This window comes from Epinephelus fuscoguttatus, linkage group LG5 (genome assembly GCF_011397635.1).
Source record: "Epinephelus fuscoguttatus linkage group LG5, E.fuscoguttatus.final_Chr_v1".
NCBI classification, from domain to species: domain Eukaryota; kingdom Metazoa; phylum Chordata; class Actinopteri; order Perciformes; family Serranidae; genus Epinephelus; species Epinephelus fuscoguttatus.
The window spans coordinates 30,756,059-30,779,701 of NC_064756.1; the positions used below are offsets into that span (position 1 = coordinate 30,756,059).

The window sequence follows — 23,643 nt, forward strand, 5'->3', positions numbered from 1 at the left end:
CTGAAATATAAGCCAATGAAAAAAACAACGTATATATATTATGTGAAACTATAAGAAATATATATTTTTAAGGCTGCTGAACTAGTGTGTTTGTATGTTTAAGTTAAACTGTAATAACATATATCAATAACCCCAAAAGTCACTGCAGATATTTTCATGAACAACTAAGTTGCAGCAGAATTAATTGGGTTTAGAATAAAACCAGCGATGCATGATGTCCAGTTTAGTGGACAGATGAATAATTGAAATTTACTTCCAACATAAAGTCAATATTTGGAAATTTAACAACAGTAATACTTCTTAGATGTTTCTTGATGTCAACAAATTTTATTTACCTGCAGGGGTCCCCTGTGTTATAGAAAGACTGGCGAGATATTCCTGGGCTGCACATTTGTTGCATTCCGTCAGCCATCTTGGTTTTAAGAGATCTGTGTTGCACTTACAACACCTGGCCTGTGGGTGGCAGTGTATGGCATGACGCATTAGGGTCCACTAAAGAGACTTAAATGCATCTATAGTATCAAAACCAGTGCACGTACAAGAAAATGGCTTTCAAATAGCTGTCCACTGTGTGACCACTATGCTTGAGAGGGTTGAAGTGACTTGTTCAATTACTCCTTTAGTAAATTTTTCCCAGCATAACAGTTTAAAAGGTCTTTCATACTGCCAACAAATAGTAGGGAAATACTAATCAGTTTTTATTCATTTATCTATATATTTTTAGGACATCTGGTAAGTTTTAAGTGTTTGTGGAGATAGCAGGCTCACAATGTGCACCCATCTGCCATGTGCATTTTTTAAATTAAGATCATTTGAACTTCCTAAATATTTATCTATCTAATATATTGAATATATCAGACTCTACATTCAGTTCAGTGGCACTGATATCACATCTATTTTTCTTAAAGCTGATTAAAAGTACAATTTTCTATTTTTATGTCACCCTAAGCATCATTAGACCCGACAGATTCTGAATCATTGCTACAAACAGAAGCGCAACAATTAAACTTGTCTGCCTGTGTTAATGAGATGTGAAGTGTCAAATGGATTTGGTCTCATCAGAAGTGTTTGTAATTGTGTGCTTGATTTCGGTTAGGGGATTTTTAGTTTTTAGAAATCCTCTGGCATACTTGTTTTCCATATTTGATAGGCAGCAGTGTGTTATGTGCAAATAATACATAACAAGAGGCTGATATTGTTTTGTTGTCTTTGGGACAATATTTTTAACATGCTTTTCAACACAAGAGCACTTAACACAGACAGCTCCAACAATACACAATGGACACGAGAACAAAACATCTGACTTCCAGATATATTCATGCTCAGATACACATATCTGTATATGGTGCACATACGGTATATGTACATCATATCTGTCTGATCTGCCTGTAACCTCCCACTTACACTTTACACATGGAGCACATTTCTGTCATACCTGGCTACATCCCGTGTCTAAATTGATTGTATCTTGTTCTTTTCTGAATTTATGTAACCAGTAATGTTGAGTTCAGCATACTCCTGCTCGAAAACAGATTTCCTGCCTCTACCAAGAAGTAAACGCTCAATATGTGAAGTCTGACAGTCAAAGGCGAGACCGCCTGCTTTGATTCTGAATAAATAAAGCTACAGATTTGTCAATATCTGAAGAAGTAGTTTCTAGGGAGAAACCATATTCCTGTTGAATTTGTTCAAATGTAGTCATCACGTATTTATCAAATAAAAGCCCCAGGGTTAAAATCTCCTCATCTTCCCATAGCTTAAATCCTCTATCTGAGCAGGCCAGAGCAGAATCGATGTTGCAGTGTATTGGAATCAGGGAAGACTTGTTCAGATTATGATTTTATAATCTATATTTTCCTATCAGATTGGATTATGACCTTTTAAACTGTAGGAGATCTGTTGACACAAAGTGATTAAAAAGAGCAAGTCTGCAAGTCATCCATGCACAGAACGCCACAGGGTGAAGGAGTCATTACACTGGGAGACAATAGAACATCTAAGAATAACATCTTTGACTTACCAGAAGCACCTTTAAAACTGATGGCATGTCCAGTGGCACTTAAACAGACTCTTTATTGTTCGATCATCTTATTCTTTTCGCTAAAAGTCAATGCAAACGTACAAACCCAAAACATTCCAACATGTACTAAAAGACAATGTTCATATTTCTAACACTCACATGTTTTCTTTACAGTGATTCCATGGTAAACTTATGTAAACTAACACAAAATGTGTCAACGCTGTTGCCAGGGTGGTCAACTTTGCATATTAGTCCCTGAGTTTGTTCCACTTACAGTCCTGATAAGAGTCTTGGCTCTAGTTGGGAGACAGGACAGGTCTCCTGAGCACACCGAAGATGATGATGAGTATTGTTGGAGCTGCAACCACAGCAACAGTAGTGGATATCTGTGGGAAATAACACAACCAACGTGTCATCAAAATGTTACATCATGATAATGCTGCTGTACTTTGGCCAGTTGTCAAAAGTAACTATATATATTTTACTAAAAAACTGTACTTAAAGGCTCTCTAAGTCTCCCTAAGCTTGAAAAGTTTTTGTCACATACAGGAAACATCTTCTCACGATCTGCTAGCTACATGTCCTCTGAATATGCTGTGAAAAAGTTCGGTCTCTGTAGGCAGCCCAGGCTCTGCAAATGGCAACAAAAACATTTTGGTCCAGGCTGCACCAACCAGCCAGTGCGAGACCAGCGAAAGCAAGCACACACACATGAATGTGGTGCCCATGTCTCACGGTCAGTGCGCACACGTGAACATGGTGCACAGAGGGGCAGTTAGAGCTACAGGCTACAATGAGGCAAAAAGACGAGCTAGCTCTGTTGCGTTTGATAACATTGTTGAACATAAACAGAGGGGAAGTGTTTTTGATGTGTGTGTTTTGTGTTACAAAAATGTAATGTGTTGTGTGTCACTTGAGTTTTTCTATTTGATGCTATTTTATATTTCTATTATTCCACATTTTGTAAATATTGTCCGACATTATCTGACAGCCATAGTGACAAGTTTCTTTAAAAAAAACTAAACTAAGTAACTAAACAATACATTATATTAAAAAGATAAGTACTAGAGTAAGTTACAGGCAACAAAATAAACTGATGCATTAAATATTACACAGTGCATTTGTTTGTACCAAATGTTGAGCAGGTAAATATTACATATGACTTAAATAATATGTGGAAGTTTGCACAAGATGAAAATAATTATCGTAATGGCAGTGCACTTTTATTTATTTATATAGAACATTTTATTACAAATTAACTTTATGCTCTAATGCATGTGTAAACTCCCATTCAGCCAAAGCCCAACACTAAAATGTAACTACATATTAATCCACCAATAATGATAATACAATAATATAACTGAAATTATAAAATACACTTTGACAGACTCATTTAGCATAATTAGTACTTTAACTTTATGTATTGCTGATAATACTAATATCACACTGACCTTAATAGCAGCACTATAGTCCTTTTGGAACGACTGAAGATACACATTGAAGAGGGCGAGGCTGCAGGGCAAGTATGAATCTGTATCTTCTGAGTCTCTGCATCTTTTGGTAGAAAATACATGGAATTATTTTTCTCACAGATTTACACTAAAACCAGTATAATGCACTGCACTTACACGACTGTTGTACATACACATACAGTTCAAACACACCTTTTGTACAAAGTGCTTAGCAGCAAACTGTTGTCTGCCAGATACAGCTCTGAAAGGCCAAGGTCAATCAATACTGACAGCGGCAGCCTGTAACCCTCCTCGGCAAGGAGGCCAAGGTTGTACCATCCCTGTGGAAGAACACTATGGCTTACACATACATGTACGCTCACGCTTGAGTATGAATAAAAACAAACAAAGATATATATACACACAACATTGAGAAAATCAGTTTAGCAGACCTGTGGCTCATTCCTTAGTGCTGCCAGTGTGTACATCCTTGCTGCAGTAAACAAGTCTTTCTGCCTGTCACCTTGCCCCTCATAGTACAGGTCACCCATCCTGTTCAAGGCTGAGAGAGGCAGAAGAATTAGAGATTGAAAAAAGATATAAACTATGTATGTTGCTACACAGGTTTCAAAATACTTAAGTCCCAAAGGATAGTCATTTACCATAAGTGTCAGGATTTTGACTTTGGATTGTCCGGTTGTAATATCGCCACATGCAATTTGATGCATAAGCAGGATCCAGAAAACCTAACTATGCACATACAGAGGGAAAAAAAGTAGATTTTTAAAAATGACAAGACCTAAAATCATGATAGTACAGCTAATTCATGGATAACTCACCGTATTTTGTTCACACAGATATGCCACGTTGAACTGAGCAGGTGAGTACCCGCACTCAGCAGCCATCAGGTAATATAACAGCGAGTTGAACCTGTTGAAAAGCGAGAGTGTCAGTCTGCTGCAGCTGTAATCAAGCGGCCTGATTAGGATCACGGCGAGTGTGAATAGAGAAGAAGATTACATGTCACTCTTGAGATACGAATCCAAAGCCTTCCGCAAGACGCTGCCCAGGTATCCGTTGTGCTCTGCCGCCCACTTTACCCACCTGCATCAGTTCAAAAGACACTTCAGTCATTACATAAGGACCAATCATGGTAACACTTTACAGTAAGGTTCACATATTCACCATCAACTAGTTACTTAATAGCAGCACAATAACAGCGCTTATCAATGCCTTATTCTGCATGACCATGTTCTTACAACTACTGAAAAAAACTGATAGTATAGTCGTAAATATGGTCTATTCTGAAAAAAAAAAAAGTGTTAATGTTTCAAAATAACTCTAAATGAAGTCTCTAAGTCAGAAAATGTTCCCCATTCTACGGTGAGGTCTTGCTCATAACTAATGCACTGGTAGTTTGACACTTATTAACCCACACAGGTTCCCTGTTCTAAAGTCACCTCCTCATCTCACTTAGTAAATCCATTACAGCACACACCTACTGCAATTAACAGACCCTTGAGTGATGGGTTACACCTTGAAAAAAATGGAGGTCTACTGAGATGCACAGGGTGTATTCCCATTCAGTGGTAAAAGAACAAATTTGACAGCGTAGAAATATTCCCTTTATTAATGGACTACGTCAGTGATTTTCAAATATATCTATTAAAAGTGTGCTGCCTTATCACTTAAGAATAGGGTCTGATAATTGCAGTAGCTGTGTACTACAATGGATTTACTAAGTGTGAAGAGGAGGCATCTGAGGAATGAGGAATATGTGTGGGTCCTTAAGTGTCAAACCACGAGTGAACTATGAGCAAGACGACATTTTAGAATGGGAAACATTCTGAGTTACAAAGACTTAATTTAGAGTTATTTGGACACTGCTAACAAATTCTCACATAAGAATAGAGCATATTTAAGTGTTATTATCTGTTTAATGTCCTGCTCAAACATTTGGCAGAGCACATTTTGAGTCACTGTCTTAATGAGAAATGTGTTGAATTTATCCCAACCTGACTGAGCCATCTCTACCATGTGGTTTACGCATGTTATGCTAACAATATCCACTAGATGTCGCTGTGTCTTTAAATAGTATGACTTTTCAGTTTGCTTCCTACAGGAAGTTGGTAATAAAACATGTCACTCCAGACATGTGGGCCCTGTGTGGAGGGATTCTCAAAGGTAGGTGTGTTTATTTGACATGTTATAGTTTCAGAGATTTTACTGAACTGATTTTTGTAACTTTATACAAAAAATAAAAGTCTAACTAGGGTCAAATAATTTTTTTTTAAAAATGCCCTACCAAATGATTGATTGGGCCTTTTCTGGTAAAAGTAGTGAAGCTAAGCTAATGTAACTAAAATTGACCTTTTGCTAAGAAATAATAAAAAATATTATTCTTAAACGATACATTTGATGTTATCCATTATATGATGAAATAACTTTTAAGTATTTTTTTTTTTTACTTTTTTTTTTAATTTTTTTTTTTTACCACACTCAACCAAATGGTTATTCAATTATATATTTGATGAATAAAAAATATATCAGTATTATTTTGTCACAATTTTTTAGATGTTTTCAAAGTACTGTAATAGTAAATAACAGTAAATACAACCTGCTTATTTATAAGCTTCCTTACCACTAAGCAAGTTGTTGAGGTAAAGCTTAGTTAGTGGCCTAGCAGTTGTAAAATATGGTCATGCAGAATAAGGCATTAACAAGTGCCTTATGATGACTACTAAAGAGCCAATGTGCTACTAATATGCATGCTAATACGCAACCAATTAACGGTAAATATGTGTACCCTAAAGTGCTACCCAAATCATATATGTGTAGTGAAATAAATCAAAGGATAAATAGCTAACAAAACAGCATCTGATGGTTGTCTGTTGACACTGCCAGGTATCCCAGTGGTCCAGATGTTAGCGAGGAGAAGTGCTCCCCTGATGTGCCCTCTCTCTGCAGATTTCAGATAGTACTGATAGGCCATAAACTGTCGGAAAGACAAATGATTTACCTCTTGATCTCAGCATTCTAGTTTGTACGCGTGCTAAAAGATGATCACAGGAGGCTTTTATACTTGAGCTCACCTGGTCAGCAGGTTTTCCTGGATACAGACCCTGTGAGTACATCACGCCGAGATTCAAAGCAGCGTCTGGACACTCGAGGAGATCAGCCTGTTCCCACAGCTGCACTGCCTGCGCGTAGTCCTTCTCAAAGTGCTCATAGTACCAGGCTATGGCATTGATTGCAGGAACAAAATCCTGCGGGACAGAATAATGAAGAGGCAGTATAAGAAGTACACTTTGACTGGGTCTTTGCAACAGAAAACAGACTCCTAGTGTCACATTAAAGATGACAGAGGAGCTATAAAGAAGTAATTAACATTTAATCGTACAAAACCTGGTCCATTGCTTTCTTCAGGAAAGTGAGAGCCTTTGGGATGTCCTGTTCAACCCCATGCCCCTACAAAGAAACAAATTCATCAGCTAATATAATACATCCAAAGGAAGGAGTACTCTCTCAGTAGATTAAGATATAAACTGTTTCTCATGGTATATCAGGTGTAGTTCTTACCTGCAGTAGAACTATGCCATAGTCATACATAGACACAGGGTCCTCCCACTGAATGGCTCCTCTTTCGTAGTGTTTCACAGCCTTCTGGATGTCTGGAGACACTCCCTGCTGACCCCAGAACAGCATGCGGGCAACCGTTTGCTGCAAAACAGCTGCTAAATTAATAATAAAAATGACATGATAAAACAAAACATCTTCACCTTGTTCGAGTGTCTGTGGCCATTGTCTTTTAGCCTGAAATGTGCACTTTGAGACAAAATCCTAAAACTTGAGACCTATTTTCTTGAAATCTGTGACACTTTAGTTTTTATTTGTTTGTGAAACATTCTGCGCTTGAAAAATACAACCAACGTAATGGAGCAGTGCACTGCACCAAAGACTACATTATTATTATATTCCAGTATACTCCCATAAATACTACACACTGGACCTTTAAAAGCAGGGATGACAGAACAAGGTACCTCTGCTTCAGCTGCTCCCCTGCGTGCTTGCAGTTTCAGCCACTGGAAGATATGATGGTCTTCATTGGTCTGGAGATCCAACTCCTCATCATTGTTTAAGTAAACAGCCTCAACAAATGTCTAAAAAAAAAAAAAGAAAAAGAATAATGAAAGAGAGGAGACACAAGTAAAATCTATGGATTTTGTTGCAAATAGTCCAAAAATGCAGCTTTTTGCTTTGAATAAAACATGAGCCACACTCGAGCACTGTAATATTACCAAATGTATTAACTGTTATCTGTCTTGGTATGGAAAGCAGTGACAAAATAAACTTACTGATGATGGAAATCTGAAAACTATAGCCACAGTAAGGGGAGCAGATAATGTATTTCCATATCACATATCAGCTGATATGTTGTAATAAGCCCACAGCTGCATGTGCCCTCCCAGCCTCTGCATTTCAATTACTGTATGTGTGACACTGCTAGTTATGATGGAATATATTGCACACATACACTGACATTTTGTGTTAGATTTTTCACTGTTTATAATACGGTAAATCATGCCATTAATTCCAATGTATATTAGGTAAGAAAAAGTTTAAATTCAGTTACATAAAGATGGATAAAAATTCTAAGCTTTTTTAATACAGTGGAATTGTATTACGTTTGGATTAAACAAAACAAACAAGTTACAAACATGTATATTACCTGCTGTGGTGTGGGATTGTGACGGTCAAAAGTTGTCTGTTTAGCAATGTTTGCATAATATGCATAAGCCAGGTCTGGGTCTGGGGGCAGGCCATGGAGACCCTGATGGTGCAGGTGCCCAAGATGCAGAAGTGCTAATCGATCATCCTTCTGGGCAGCCAGCAGGGCCAGGAGCCAAGCCTGTGCCAAACAGAAGGGCATGAGATAACATTTAAAAAATGTCCAGTACAGGCAGAGTTTCACTGTAGCTGCAACAGCACACACACCTTATTGGGCTGTTCCTTGACTCCCAGGCCAGCGCTGTAGAGCGCCGACGACATGTGCAGAGCTCGGTTATCAGCTAAGCAGCCAGCTTGGAGCAGCAGCGGTAATATTCTGCTGACCACCTCAGTGCTGCTCGCTCTGCTCAGCTTTTGAAGTGATAAGGCGTACAGTGCTCTGCCCACAGCTGGCAGGCTAACTCGACTTTCTCCTGCAAGTCAGGAAATGAACTGACATCAGTGTTTTATGTGAAATAACACATGGATATCATCAGTGAGTAATAATTAGAATAAGTATTCAAATTGTTTTAATCAGTCCGAAAGACCAAGATGCCAAAGTGAATTTGGGGAGATATGTATAGAATGGTGCACAACAGAAATGCACCACACCTTAACATTCTTCTCAGGTCCAAACACATTTATTGTTATTTCCCACCTCTGGATATTTTATACCACTGCAAGGCAAATTCATTGTATGCAGTTTATCTCTTACCATGTTTGAAAGCCAAAAACTTGGCCAGTTTTGCAGCTTGTCTCTTATGAGGGACAGTCGCCTCCCACAGCTCACACTGCGACTCTGATGGTCGTCTGCCCTCTTCTATCCACTCATGAAAAGCATCAGAACAGGTCTCTTAAAACAAAACAAAACAAATGAAACCATCATCAACAGTTTCTTTGCACCTTCAGTAGCTCCACAGAAACCATGAGAATATTTCATATAGAGTAACTTTAGCACCATCTAGTGGACATATAAGCCTACTACCAGAGTTCCTTCTGTGTTCAGCCATGAGAGAATAGCCACTGATTTTCACATTCATCTCAAAACGAAATTGCTGACAGGTCTGCAGCCATCCGGTCAGGTTGACGGTCCTGATGACATCTGGAATAACAACTTCAGACTGGAGAAGAGGAAATGATCAAATGTAGCAAATAGCTGACATAGTAGACAATAAGTGTGGGCAGGTGCGGCACATTACCATGCTGTAAGGTGGTATTCGGTTGCGGTAGTAAACCAATGGCCCAAAATAACCTTCTACTCCTTTTACGTATTTCCCTCCACCAATCACAAAATATCCGTCTGTGTCATCCAGCTCGACAATATGCCCAAATCTGTAAGACACAATGCGGACGTGGCAACATATGCAGAGGACATAAAGTGTTCTTGATGGTAATGTAGTTAAATCACTTTGTCATGCCAGAGGTAGACTTACGTGTGTTCAACTGAATGAAAAGTTTTCTGCTCCTCATCAATGCACACCATGGAGATGGTCACCTGAGTTGCAGTGACAATTCATTTTTTTAATTATCACCATTATTTACATACTGTAACGATTTCCCCTGTCAATACTAGGCTACTCACCATTCTACCTTGCAACATCAAGCTGATTTGGCACCATTTCTTTAAAGGCACCTTGAATGAAGAGCTAAATGCAGAGGATTTCACAGAGTCCTCACTCATCTGGATGTGTAGCCGGCCTGCACATGTGAAGCAAAAACTAACATAAGTCCAGATAATTGCACTGTGTAGTTACATAATGAGAGTATCTGAGAGGTGGGAGAAAAATCTACCTGAGGCTTTGAGAAACAGTGTTAGTGAGGCATAGTTATTACGGGAGTCTATATGGTGAAGCACACCACATATGTTTTCTTGGCAGTATCTGGTCACAAATATCCAGATGGATAACATACACCTGACAAAAATACAAAGCACACTTGGTTAACTATCTCTAAATAATACCTGCATTACCAGAACAGAAAGCTAGGCTATATGTGGTGGTGTGACTTCTGTCGTCTTACCATGGAAAGTAGATGGCGTTCACACGTAAATACTCCAGAATCTCACTGCTGTAAGGGCCCAGTGTCTTTGTGATCCCAAAGTTTTCCCCAGTTGAAGCGTATATTGAAGACAGCAAATGCACCGTTTCTGAATGACATAGATTTTGGTTTAGATATTGAAGACTTCAAAAATTTTATCACATACTTATCTTAAAATACCATCATCCTTTCCAGAACAATACGGTGTGACACTGACATTTTTGACACACAGTGGTGCCCCCAAAGAGGGCCAGGGGGACTTCGGCCAACCTGATAAAATTGCTTGTCCCCCCCATGGCCCCTCTGGCAAAAACAATTGTAGGCCAACATTACTGCATTCAAGAGGCTTCAGCATATTCATCTTTTAAGCTAGTGCAAACATAGTAGTATCTTATTAAAGTAGACAACCCAAGGCATCCACTGGTACCAACCATATTGGCATAACATGTCAGAAAGAGGGAAAATAACCCTCCAGATTTAGGCGAAATTTTGGCAAGGGAACAACTGCCAAAAGGGTCCCTTGAACTCTCACCTCAAAATATCTGAAAGAAAATGGGTAAACACAAGTCTCCGTTAAAATTCAAATGGTTTGTTCCAAATAAATGTTTTGCTCAATAACAGACGATGTACTCCTTAAAATAAAAGCTGCGTATTTGTGTTTTTAAGGAGAAGGACAACTAGCCCATTTTGAAGAGCAATGAATTGCCTGTAAATTGGTAAAACTTTAAAACAGTATTGTTGTGGAACTCCAAGTGTTGACTGTTACCGTTTTACACTATGCACATCAAGTGCTATATTCGCAAAGCTCCCTAGTGCAAATTGTTGTTCCTAGTGAGAAAATTCTAAAAAAAAAAAACCCACAAAGCATCTTAGCACTTAAGAGAGAGCCTAAGGTAAAAAAAAAAAAAACTGTTAGGAGTAGGGAGGACTAAAGAGGCTTAAGAGTTTCTTAAGCAGAGGAGTAAATGGCAAAAAGACGAAGGAGACATATTCTCCAAACGCTGGGTGACATTGAGTTAATTTAATGCTACAGATTAGATGGTGCAGGGATAATGTTTGATCTTATTAGAGTAAAGTAGAATAAAGTGATCACAACACTGAGATATTTGGGACTGGAAAAATGCAACAGTTTTGAAGTGATGACCTTAAATCAGCAGAGTGACCACACTAATAATGACAGCACCTTTACAGTTTAATATTGCGATGCAATTCATTTCATTTTCACTGGCTGTCCACACCTTGCAGGCTCACAACGGACAACAACCAGTCACATCTGTGTTTGAATGAATGTGTCAGAATATGTTAAACCTAGCAACAGGGTCAACCATATTCTCACTAAGGTAAAAGTTTCTGTGCTTTTCTTGCTCTGAGCTGCTTTGGGGAATTTTCCTACGCTAGGACACCTTGTTAGAATTTTTTGAGCTCTGAGAGTATCCTCAGAATGTTTGTGAATACGACCCCAGTTAATTATTAAGATTACCCGTAAAATAAGAAACCAAAGTATTTTAGTATGCAGTTCTTTAACTTTCATACTGACATGGCTTTCAACTAGTCTATATCTTGAACAGCATAGTACAGTTCCTGAGATTCATTTATGGCTTTTGCTTGTGGTGTACCATCGCAAGATTATCAGTTTGCTGATTGACACATCCTAAACCATTCATCTGAGGATGGTGTTCTTAATTCTTGCATTTTGACAGAAGAAATTAAGGATGTTTCAAAGCCATACTTAAAATATTTTGCATTTTAGGTGCCTTTGTCCACATGTGCAGTTAGTTGCAGTTTTAAAGGAATGCTTCACCCACAAACGTTGGCTCCAAATGATGTCACCAACCAAAGATGGCAGTGGCTGTGTATTTTGGCTTCATTTTTGTACAGTTGGAGGAAATGGAGCCGTGCTATTCATCTTCATATACAGTCACTGGTCACATGAGTTGAGTTCAAACGCATGTGCTTGTCTATGCTTGTTACACATATTTGGAAGTGTTTTAAATAGTAAACTTTGAGCAAAAATGCATGTGTTTGGGAAGTACTGAACATATGACTGGATAAATAAGACTTGGACTAAACTGAATGAGTTGTTCGAGAGTTTGTAAGCAGATGTTTTGATGTAATTTTACTGTTGTCAGAAGTTTCTTCAATTCATCATGACTTTTCTTTTTAATTGATAGACAAATGATCATTTTGTAGGTGAAGTTTTTCTTTAAGCTCACTTCTCTACACTTACCTTGCTCCAAAGGGCATTGTTTCTTTGAAAATCGTTGAGTCAGTTGCAGCATTTGTGTACTCCAGGAAATGCATAGTTGATGCTGTTTCACAGGTCGACTAAAAAAAGGTTTAGGGTGCAAATTTGCCACATCCTGAGCTGCAACAGACCCGTCAGTGTCATCAAATCCACTGTATCTCAGTGACGCTTGAAGGATGCAACTCAGCACCCACTGGGAGTCTGGAATAATCCCATCAGCTTGATACACCAACCAATCTGGCAAGTTCAGCTCCAGTGTCTTTATTTTAGGGTCACCAGGACTGCAGCTCCACTGTCTTAGCAAGAGTGTGGAAGTGATGCCACTTTCAAAAGACACAATACAGTCCAGCTGTACTGTCGCAGGTTCATCACAAGAGTAAAGTATTCTCAAAAGATAGTCTGACAAAGGCTCCTCCGGAGGATTCAGGATTGTCACCTCGTCTAAACCCCAAACGATCTGTACGAAGCAGAAGACATGCACAAATGACATCTGTTAAAGCAGGCAGGACAAGTATATCACAAATAATGGCAGAAATTCTGCTCCTACCTGCACACTGAGACAAAACTGACAGATGTATTTGTACAGTGTATGGAAATCCATGGTTCAGAAAATGTTTCCATTCATCTCTCCATTAAAGAACTTAAAGTTGTGAGGAAGAAGCCTCAACACCCGGACCTCATCCTGCTCCACCTTACTTTTGCTGAAGCATAGGTAAATATTTAACAGAACTTAGCCCCACCCTAACTGCTGTATACACAGTGCAGTGAAGGTGGAGCTTTGTGAATTGGGTTGCATGCCAATACTTATCATACAACCAAAGGTAAGCTAATATCATTCCCCTGTTACACTACCTCTACATTAACATTTAAATTATATTTCTTATACTTGTTGAGTACACTGCTATCTTTGAGAAATGACAGTGTAAAACTTCAGGGTGTATAATGGAGGAAATGGAATAGAATAAGTTTTCTTTAGTGTACAATCACCTTAAAAAAAGAATTATGGTGTTTTTGTTACCTGCGAATAGCGAGTCACATGACCCTGAGCTGGAAGATGGCCGCCTAAAAAATGAGTGTGGCTGTCAGGCAGTTTAATTTGGAAATAATCCACATTGGAGTGACACAACACAACGTGGATGGTGGTGGTTGGAGATGTATTTGGAGTGAGTAGCTGTGCAGGTTACTGTGTAGATGACTTTATTAGCTTGGTAGTGTGGCTATTTGATTAGCAGCAAGTGTGTTATGTTTTGTTTCATTTCAGTGCATGGTGAGCTGCTTTGTTAATGAGAGCTGGCTGTGGAGGCTGATTTTCTTGTTTTATATTCACCAGATCTTGTTACAATGCAATTTTCTGTTGGGAAACCTTGGGCTCTGACATTCATGTGGTTGCCATCTCACACGCTCCACCACCTAAACACCAGCGCAGACCCTGTACCCACCCTCGTGGCAACAGTAGCAGTGTCACCTCCAGCAGGACAGTGCGCCATGCCAAACCACAAAAACTGCTCATGAATGGCCCAAGGAATGTGAGAAAGAGCTCAAGGCTTCGACCTGGCCTCCAAATTGCCCAGATCCCAATCTGATCAAACATCTGTTGGACGTGTTGGTACCCCACCTCAGAACTCACAGGACTCACAAGATCTGTAGCTAACACCCTGGTGCCAGACACCAAAGGACACCCCTCAGAGCTCCAGTGTCCATGCCTTGACAGGTCAGCGCCAAGTCCAGTCCAAGGAGGCCCCACTGTGGATCGGGGGTACCTCTGGGGTACCAGCACATCCCTCAAATGTTCTGGGATCTGGGTTATTTGGAGGCCAGGTTAATGCCTTGAGCTCTTTGTCCCATTCCTCAGGTCATTCCTGAGCAGTTTTTGTACTATCCTGTAGCATAACCAGTATTCACATCTTAGACCATGCCCACGTAATGGTCAATATTCTCCCTATTAATAAGTTGAATAGGGCCCCAAGATGGAGACTGAATTCTAGTCTTCTCCTAGATAGTGCTCAAATTACTCTCTTTAAAGAAACCGATGTACCTGCAGCCCCTTCAGTGGGTGTAGCATTGGAAGCCATGGAAGCTTTCCTAAGAGGATATGTCATCCAGCATGCCACATTTAAGAAGAAGCAGAGCATGGTGAAACAAATTGAATTAGGGAAGCAAATTCAGATAGCAGAGAATACCTACGAACAAGACATGTCAGTGATGTCACCCAACAATCTAACCATGTTAACCCATCTCAAATATCAGTTTAACACTATCCTCATTAACAAAGATGAGTATGCCCTATTCCGAGCCAGACAGAAGCAGACTGAAGAGGGGAACAAAGCAGGAAAAATGTTGGCTAAACAGACAGATGGAGAGTATGAGTGCCACTCCAGCAATTAGAAATCAAGGGGGGAGCTTGTTATCCTGTTCTGCAGACATTAAGTTTAGACACTTTTATTCCGACTTGTATGCTTCCGAGTTACAGGCAAACAATATTGATGATATTAGATCGTTCCTAAGCAGTCTAAATCTTCCTACCCTTACATAAGAACAACATGATTTGTTAGATGCACCCATCAATTTGGAGGAGGTCATGGAGGTCATCATCAGCCTTCCATCTGGTAAATCCCATGGCCTCAATTTTATAAATGTTATGCTAATAAGTTGGCACCTCTGCTTTTGGATATGCACACTGAGGCTTTCAAGCCTGGCTCTCTTCCCCCCACTGATGGAGACAGTTATCGCAGTGGTTTTAAAAAGTGATCAAAATCCAACAGATTGTACAAACTACAGGCCCATTTCTTAGCTTGGTTATGATGAAAAGGTGTTGTCAAAGCTGTTATCTAAAAGACTTCATGAAGTTATCACTCCGTTGGTCCATCCCAACCAGGTGGGCTTTCTTCTCAAACGCAGCTACGCCGATAATATGAGACCCTTGATTAACATTATGTGGGCCACCTGAACTTGTGACTCCCCTGCAGCTGCCATTTCTTTGGATGTGGAAGAAACATTTGACAGGGTTGAGTGGCTTTGTTTATTTCTCACCCTGGAGTCATTTGGTTTAAATGTATGGCCTGGATTCAACTCCTGTATACCCGTCCTAAAGCTGCAGTGTTAACCAATGGTCTGATTTCAGCCTGGTTTGAGCTGGATAGAGGGACCAGGTAGGGTGATGGTATTTCTCTGTGCCTCTTTGCACTGGCCCTGGAACTGTCAGGGATACAAACTGGCCAATCAGTCCACAAACTTAAATTGTACACAGACAATATCCTCACCCTTGTCTCTTAACCCCAATACTCCTTGCGCTATTTAAAATTTTTAGACAATTTCTCATCTGTCTGGCTAAAAAAGTTAACTGGCTGAAATCTGAGGCTCTCCCCCTAACTCTGAATTGCCTTAAATCCTTGTTCTAGAGTGGTAACTTTTCATTGCCCAACACTGGCATCACATACCTAGGTGTCACTATCCCACCTAAACTTGGCTGACTTAGCAAAGGTCAACACAGAAGCTCTTTTGAATCAGTTTGAGGCAGATATTGATAGATGGGGCCCACTTTTTTTTAGCATTGTGGGGGGGAAAGCCAATGTTTTAAAGATGACCTGCACGCTGAAGCTTAATTATATTCTTCAGGGTCTCCCAGTTCAAATTCCACTCAGATTTAAAAAAAAAAAAAAAAAAAAAAAGTAATATGCTTTGGAACAAATTTCTCTGGAATGGCAAGTGCCGGGCTTAATCTACGTAAACTACAAATGCCAGTGTACCAGGGTTGGCTTGCTACTCCAAATCTATTGCTATATTATTATGCGTTTGGTCTCACCACTGGTGTTTGCCCCTTGAGCGTGCTCCACCCTGGTCTTGCACTGAAAGACCACTCTGTGATGCACTCCCTCCCCTTCAGTTTATTACAGCAGAACTGTCTGATGAGGCGCAGACCCATTGCAAAAAAAATTCTGCCCAAACTTGTTTGTCCTAAAGCCCTGCCTGCACCCCAGGCAGACTGGGTCCATTCATCCCTCATGCTGGGGAGAAAATTTATTTTAAGAGAATGGAAGGCGATCTCCTTACCGCCAGCCAGGGGGTGGTTCTCCCAGCTGGGTATTGTGGCTGCACACGAGGGCCTTAAAACTTATTTAGAAATGTATCATGTGACATTAAGTTACTTTCACATCTGCCAATGATTATTTTAACCTCTTTTATCTTTATTTATTAGTATTAATTGTTGTGTAGTCAGTTTGTCTCAGCATTGTCTAATTATACCACTGTGTAACTTCTCCGGTCCTTGTATTGTACCCTATTTTAACAAATTTAAATGGCCATATGATGTATCCCATCTGATTCTGTTTTTTTTCTGTTCAAAAGAAAACAGTGAAAGTTACTGATTATAAAAAAAAGAATAGCCTGTTTATAACCCAGAACAGGAGACAAAGAGACCTCTCTGGATTATTTGGCTTTTGGTAAAATCCTCCTGAACATCTGGATCTTGAGTTATCAATGAAGATAGGTGAGGACATATAAGCAGGTGCTGAGCCAGCTGTCCATCTCTGACATACCAAGCAATGCAGGAGAAACACTGATTTATGACATGAAACTGCCTTATTTTGTTTTTACTGCTTTAAATCAGGCAGCACGGTGGTTTAGTGGTTAGCACTGTCGCCTCACAGCAAGAGGGTTCCTGCTTCAATCCCAGGAGGGCACCCTTCTGTGCATGCTCTCCCCGTGTCAGCGTGGGTTTTCTCCGGGTACTCCAGATTCCTCCAACAGTCTAAAGACATGCAGGTTAAATGGTGACTCTAAATTGGCTGTAGGTGTGAATGTGAGTGTGAATGGTTGTCTGTCTGTTGTCAGTCTGGCAACCTGTTCAGGGTGTGCCCTTCCTCTCGCCCAATGTCGGCTGAGATAGGCTCCAGTCCCCCGCAACTAAACGCTAAATGCCCCAAAAAAACCAAACCCTAAATCTTACATACTGTTCCTTTAACAGAAAACACCCTCTCCAGTTGAGAGGTGTTGTGCAGCATGTAGTGTAATGTCCATGACAGATCAGCTCATCTTTCATTCAAAATAGTTTATTGCTATCATGCAGGAGTGCCATAAAAGTCTAGACCATCACAGAAGATGCAAAATTATCATTTTCTCTGTACAAATATACTGTGTATTCATAAATAGAAGCTCAAAGTAAAGAGAAAGAAAAAGGAGGGTGGGGAGTAAGGAGCTTAAGCTGATCCACTCTTTTAACCCAATATAGGTTTTGTTACAGCAGTTGACATGCATCAACATTACAGTGCATTATACTGGGAGCAGACGGACGCACACACTCACACAACACACTCACACACATTCAGATGGCATAATCCATTTACAGCTCTGTCGTGCAAAAGAGGTACAAATGACACTTTAAAAAAGGTACCAGTAGGAAATTGATATATATTTTTTTAAGCTGGTTTCTAAAAGAAAATATTCAAACATGTCTTGTACATCCAAACCACCTGTTACATTATGAGGCTGGGAGAGGCCAACTGTGTCTTTTGCAGCACTTTTTGGTTGTTCATTGGTCAGGAACACCCTAAGTGTACTGGCGTCCTTACTACTTTAATAATCACCTACAACTACTGATGCATAGTTCTGTGCTCATATGAAGCTGTCAATATTAAAACTGGCACAATGTTCTTTGTCGTGATAGTCTGAGGATAATCATTATCTGTAAACATACTGTACTGATGATACTGTTACAGAACAATACCCTTGGACATTCAGCGCTTAAACTCAGGATATACATTACAGACTGTATATATTTATATATATATATATCATGTGGTTTATTGTTCTGTGTAAACGGGGTTCAACGGGCCGAACACACTACAAATACAAAGGCCTCTGACAGAAATAGTGATTTGGCACTTTGACGTGAATCGTTTTCTGCTTTCATGACTTGTTGAGCTAAATCTTCCATAAAAGGTGGATTACAAAGTGGATACATCTTGAACATTTCTGTCGTACAAAAAGCAAATGACTTTGCCCTCTAACAAATAGCCCTTTCCAGCACCTATCTCTCTTTGACAAACCGCTGTAACATTTTCATTGTCCACAGAAAAAGTCATTTAAACGGAAACAATAAGACGGGACTGCAGGCGCCGAAATCCAAGTTAATGTCGCACCCCATTCATCAAATTAATACTCGTACCCCTCCTCCACCAAATTAGCTCTGGTTCTTGAACTGATTTTGATCAGGATTTTTTGAAACCTTGGTGCCATTTAGCAAACCAACCCATGTTTCCACCATTTTTAAAAGAGGCATTCTTATCAAGGATAAGTCTTCAACAGAGGGTGTTGCACAATTCACAACAGAAGTGAACAGTAGTGGCAAGGTGGCTGATTACTGCAAGCTTTTGATCCGTTATTACAGAGATTTGTTTTTCTTCTGAAAACATGCATGGAGCAACTATTATTGAGAATAAGACACAGAAGACTATTTCTTTGAACACTCCAGCCTCTCTCTTGACTCCATAGAAAGTGACAAGCCAGCTTATCTTGTCATGGTTTACAATTAAGGTCAAGACAAACCTATTTTTGGTTCCAGCTGGAAACTTTTTTTGGGTTCCAAACGTATTTATTTTTGGTGGAAATGCCTCAACAGCTCAAAATTAGGTGCAGGAACAGGAACAAAACCTGTTGGACGTTGAGGGAAAAGGGGTATCAGTGGAAAATATTGGTCCCCATTTATATTTTAAGAGGATCATCTTCAAAAACAAAAAATACATTTTTTTTTTTTTTTAAATAGCTGAATAATGTGCTTCATGTGTTTGGTGTTAAAATCTTTGATAAATAGGTCATGATTTTTTCATTGATTTTCATGATTTACTGTATGATACCATGCACTTTCTCCAAGGTAGTACCCCAGTTTTCAAATTCATCGCAGTCACGCAGCCTCATTGGAAGTAATGTTTTTGGTAACACAATAATCCAAGCTAGATATTTAAGTTAGGAAATTTAATCACTTGATGACTTCCTGCTCCAGGATATGTTTCAATCCAAATATTAACCACAGGTTTAATTTGCTGGCACTGTTTAAAAGCTGGCCATTTAAGCAAAGCACTTCTCCCTCACTCTCCAATGCTCACATGCAGTAAACACCTAAATACTAAAAATAAAGCAAAAGGTCTAAGGCTGCAATTTGATGGTCCTTTTGTAACTTCTTGTAGGGACATAAACCTCATGTCCAACTCCAAGCTTTCAAGCGTTTCTTAACCTACTTTGTTTTATTTCTAGGGAATAACTGGAAGTAGCTACTATTGCTGCACTCAAATGGCACTTGATACATTTTTTGACAGCCAAAAGTGAAATTTAAATCACTTAAATACTAGTCCGAGCGTTCTACGACTACTTCTCTGTTTGAAGACCTCCTGAATGTATCGTTTGCTCTGCCAAGAAGAAGACAACATAGGACGGAAAAACGTGTAGCCATCGATAAAAACAAAGTATTCAGTGAAAAAGAGAGTGCACATTCACTTTGGATTTGTAGGCTAGGTGGTTAGGTAGTAATAAAAGAAACACCAAGTGTTGTCTAAGCAGGTTAACGACGAGAACCAAGCAAACACTAAGAGCATTCGAGTATCAGTCAAACAAAAGTGAAGACATGCAAAATGTTATAGATTGTAGAACAAGAAAGAAAAACCAACTGGGAGACACATTTCCCTTTGAGACTGGCACAACTTCCTGCAGAATAAATAATACTTTACATTCCAATATACAAACCTACCCATTCCCCACAACATTGACCAAATAAACAGATAGAACTGAACAGCTGGTTGCTCCCACAGTTTCTTAGAGTAGGTGTCGTACCCACGAAAAGATGCAACGGCACCAAATTGTGCCATCATTTGACCCTTAAAGAACCCACAAAACTTTTTGAAACTTTTTCTTTTTCAAAAACAGACCAGAGGAATACAGTCAAACAGCTTTGACAGCCTTAAGTTCATGTAGCCCTTATTTCCTCTGTTTCTTGAAGATCTTGAAGGTGTGTTTCTTGCGGCTGGCAGTGGAATCTGTGTCTTCTCCCGTAGAGCCACTGTCCTCCTCCAGTGGGCTCTTCTTGGCGGAGAGCTGCGGGATGCGGCTGTTGCCCTTCGCCCCCACTGCCCCTGGTTGCCCTCCTGTAGGTGACGGCGTGTCAGGTTCGGTGGAATTGGGGCTGAGGGAGCGGGATGACTCTGACAGACTGTTGATCTCTCCCAGGCTGGGAGACTGCTCAACGCCATACACCTTCTTCATGAGTATAGGGCTGTCAGAGACAGGCTCTGCAGGACTGATCTCATGAATACGGTTCCCTCCATTGGGGGTGTGAGCATGCAGAGAGATGGTGTCATCTGCACGACCAGATAGGCCGTGCATGAGAGAGGTGGGTTTGATTAGGAGGCCTTTGGAGCTGTAGGCAGATAGCCGATCACCAACTTGGGAAAGGGACAGGGAGGAGTCAGAGTCAGAGCGATTTAAGTCCCTGTGGGAGTGGGGAAAAAAAAAATCAAAAGTTAGAGGAAGTGAGGAAAACACTAATCCAAACAGTGTATAGTTGATGCCTTGCATGCTGGGGTTTATCTACACTATGCCTGCAAAGCCATGAATACACGCTGGGCACAGCCTGGACACTGGAACTCCACACTTGTTAGTATTGCAGGCAAAAAACAGGAACACTGAGAGGTTGAAAAAGAGTGAAGACAGAGATTATGTAATGCCTCATTAGGTGCAATGATGAGAAAGGAAAATGAATTAGAGAAAAATGAAAAGTTAAGATGGCATACCAAAAAAAAAAAAAAAGACAGATGAAGGTACCTACACTATGACACACACATTAAAAATGGAATGACAGCAGGTGGTTCAAAGAACACACACACGCACATGCGATGTGTGTGGAGAGTTGGAGAGAGACGGGTACCCGAGGCTGTCCCTGCGCGAGCTGTGTGCTTTGGAGACATCTGAGAAGGTGAAATCAGGAATGGGGTCCATGGGCTGGAAAGAAGTATGATACATATGGGAGGAATGAGGGGCTACCACGCTGCCCACAGAGCTGGGTATGCAGGAGGAAGAGGAGGACTGGGAATGAGGGTATGGGTTGGAGGTACAGATGACAGAGGGATGAGACACAGCCGAAGAAAGAGAAGGCAGAGGGAGACACTCGAGCTGCCCAAACGACTGGCTGCGTGACTGTTTGAGGGTAGCCCTAGATCTGGATGGGTATGGCGTTCCCTCCCCCTGCTGCCCCGCCAACAGCGAACTCTCTACCAACCTCTGGGAACCCATGGCCAGCTGGGGATCAATGTGGCGTTGGCGCAGGGACATCATACTGGGAGCTGTGGGCACAAAACAACAGCATTATCAACGACCACTTGAAATAAATGTGAAATAAAGTCTGACGGACATGGGGACACTGACTGGGAGATTAGTGGAAAGACACTCAGGTGCTGGGTTACATTTCTCTTGTCTGACCAATCCCATTTACCATTATGATACAATCCCAACACCACTGTTTTATCTCTGATCCTCGTAAGGAAAAATGTTAAATCAAATAAACGAGAAAACATTGATGGTGTTACCAACTTAGAAATATTGTTTACATTAATAAAAGCAACAATAATTAGCCCATTTATAAAAGGAAGTGACAAGTCACTATGGGAAGAAAGCAGGGGTGCACTGGGTGGTGACAAGATTTAGAGGAGTAGGTAAATGTGGCAAGCAAGCAACTAAGATGAGGTCAGGGGTGTTTTTAGAATGTAAAACAATGTAAAACAGTCTCTCTTTCAGCTGTGTCCATGAGCAGCGCAATGATCAATTAAAAAACATTACAGCTTTGTGTGGCTTTGAGTCAAGGGAAGTGACAGGGATATCAAACTGAGGACTGGGGCATGAATAAATGGCCAACCGGGATTTTTCCACATGTGCTGACAGTCTGAACCGACGGACCATGCGTCGCTGGTTCGCCGTTCCAACAGTCGGGTGACATCTGTAGTTAGCCCAATGAGACAGAAGTGGAAGCCAAATGCCAGAAAGGTGGTGGAGGGAGAGAGGGAAGTCAGATAGGGAGTGCAATTAATGTTGATTAAAAGACTTACTCACTATTGTGGATGGAATAGGATTCTGTAGAATCTGCGGTTAGTCGAACCCAAACCTAACGTGTGTCAAGTTTTGGCATAGTAATAAGTCAAATGTAGAGCACATAACAACATGGCCATATAGCAAAATGGTCACCAGAATTTGGTTAGTTTTCTTGATTAGACAAAGATGTATAAGATGTGTGCAATGGAAATAATGATTTCCTAAAAATGATGGGAGATTTTCTGTATTTTTTTTTTGTCTCATATTAAACCTAAAGAAAAATTTAAGTTGGGCAATGACTGTCTTTAACATGCCTTCTTTGGTTGCAGCTGTTAGACCAAACTCAGATTCAAAAGGTCTGTGGCACATATGAGGACACAACTACTACAGAATAGGTCAGCACAAAAACTTGTTCTCATTAAGAGGTATATTTTTCTTGACATTTCAATTTCCAGAGGAAAGTCACAGGAGTCAGTTCAGTCTCCATTATCCACTGACTCTAGTTAACACCAAAATGAGAACAATCAACACAAAGGCATTCAACTGGAATTGCATGTAAAAGGACAAGACAATTATGTGAATTGACATGATACATATACAAATGTAAAACAACATTCATTCGAATCATAGTCATATGTGACCCTCGCTACCTCCATCACCAGGGAGGCTGCAAGGACACATTCAGGCAATTGTAGCAGTAAAGGTCCAAATTCTCATGTGGGCTGAGTTTTGGGTTTCCCCAGCAGGCCCCTTGAGTGTTTAGGGGTTCGTTTGCTAATCCCCACAGAATGGCCGAGAGATTCGGATGAACTCTTACATTGCAGAGTTCCAGGCACGATATCCTCATCCAAGTCATCCATGTCATCGGACATGATGAAGTGCTGGGGCGTGGCTCTGCCGCCCATGAAGCTGGGATCAAGGTTGAGGGAAGAGGCCAGGGAAGGAAGGCCTGGGTTGTTGACGATGGTAAAACCTGTGAGGATCTCTATCTGCTGCCAACGATGAAGCCGCTCCCGCAGAGCAGCCGTCACCTCACCCAGGGCTTGTCTATGAAA

General features: G+C 40.4%; 2 protein-coding genes across 6 annotated transcripts in view; both read right to left on the reverse strand.

Annotated features, from left to right (window-relative positions):
* Window positions 1-1,383: 1,383 nt before the first annotated feature.
* Window positions 1,384-13,153, reverse strand: LOC125888881 (protein sel-1 homolog 3). The gene is given in 24 exon segments (XM_049576514.1): window positions 1,384-2,406; window positions 3,472-3,574; window positions 3,685-3,812; window positions 3,924-4,033; window positions 4,134-4,221; window positions 4,311-4,401; window positions 4,492-4,575; window positions 6,339-6,466; window positions 6,564-6,737; window positions 6,877-6,939; window positions 7,051-7,191; window positions 7,512-7,631; window positions 8,201-8,380; window positions 8,467-8,672; window positions 8,954-9,091; window positions 9,224-9,359; window positions 9,438-9,570; window positions 9,672-9,733; window positions 9,821-9,936; window positions 10,030-10,151; window positions 10,258-10,384; window positions 12,503-12,977; window positions 13,068-13,103; window positions 13,106-13,153. Coding segments are annotated over 24 exon segments (3,099 nt in total). The 3' UTR covers window positions 1,384-2,316.
* A 4,753-nt stretch (window positions 13,154-17,906) lies between these two features.
* Window positions 17,907-23,643, reverse strand: part of stim1a (stromal interaction molecule 1a) — a 34,105-nt gene continuing 28,368 nt past the window's right edge. For 3 of the 5 annotated variants that reach the window (XM_049575979.1, XM_049575977.1, XM_049575978.1), the window contains 3 exons: window positions 23,406-23,635; window positions 21,432-21,846; window positions 17,907-20,996 (listed from right to left, as the gene is read on the reverse strand). In XM_049575979.1, the coding sequence (XP_049431936.1) occupies window positions 20,486-20,996; window positions 21,432-21,846; window positions 23,406-23,635 (1,156 nt within the window). In that variant the 3' untranslated portion in view covers window positions 17,907-20,485. The remainder of the gene's footprint in view (window positions 20,997-21,431; window positions 21,847-23,405; window positions 23,636-23,643) is intronic. The other 2 variants (XM_049575980.1, XM_049575981.1) reach the window with 1 other exon arrangement.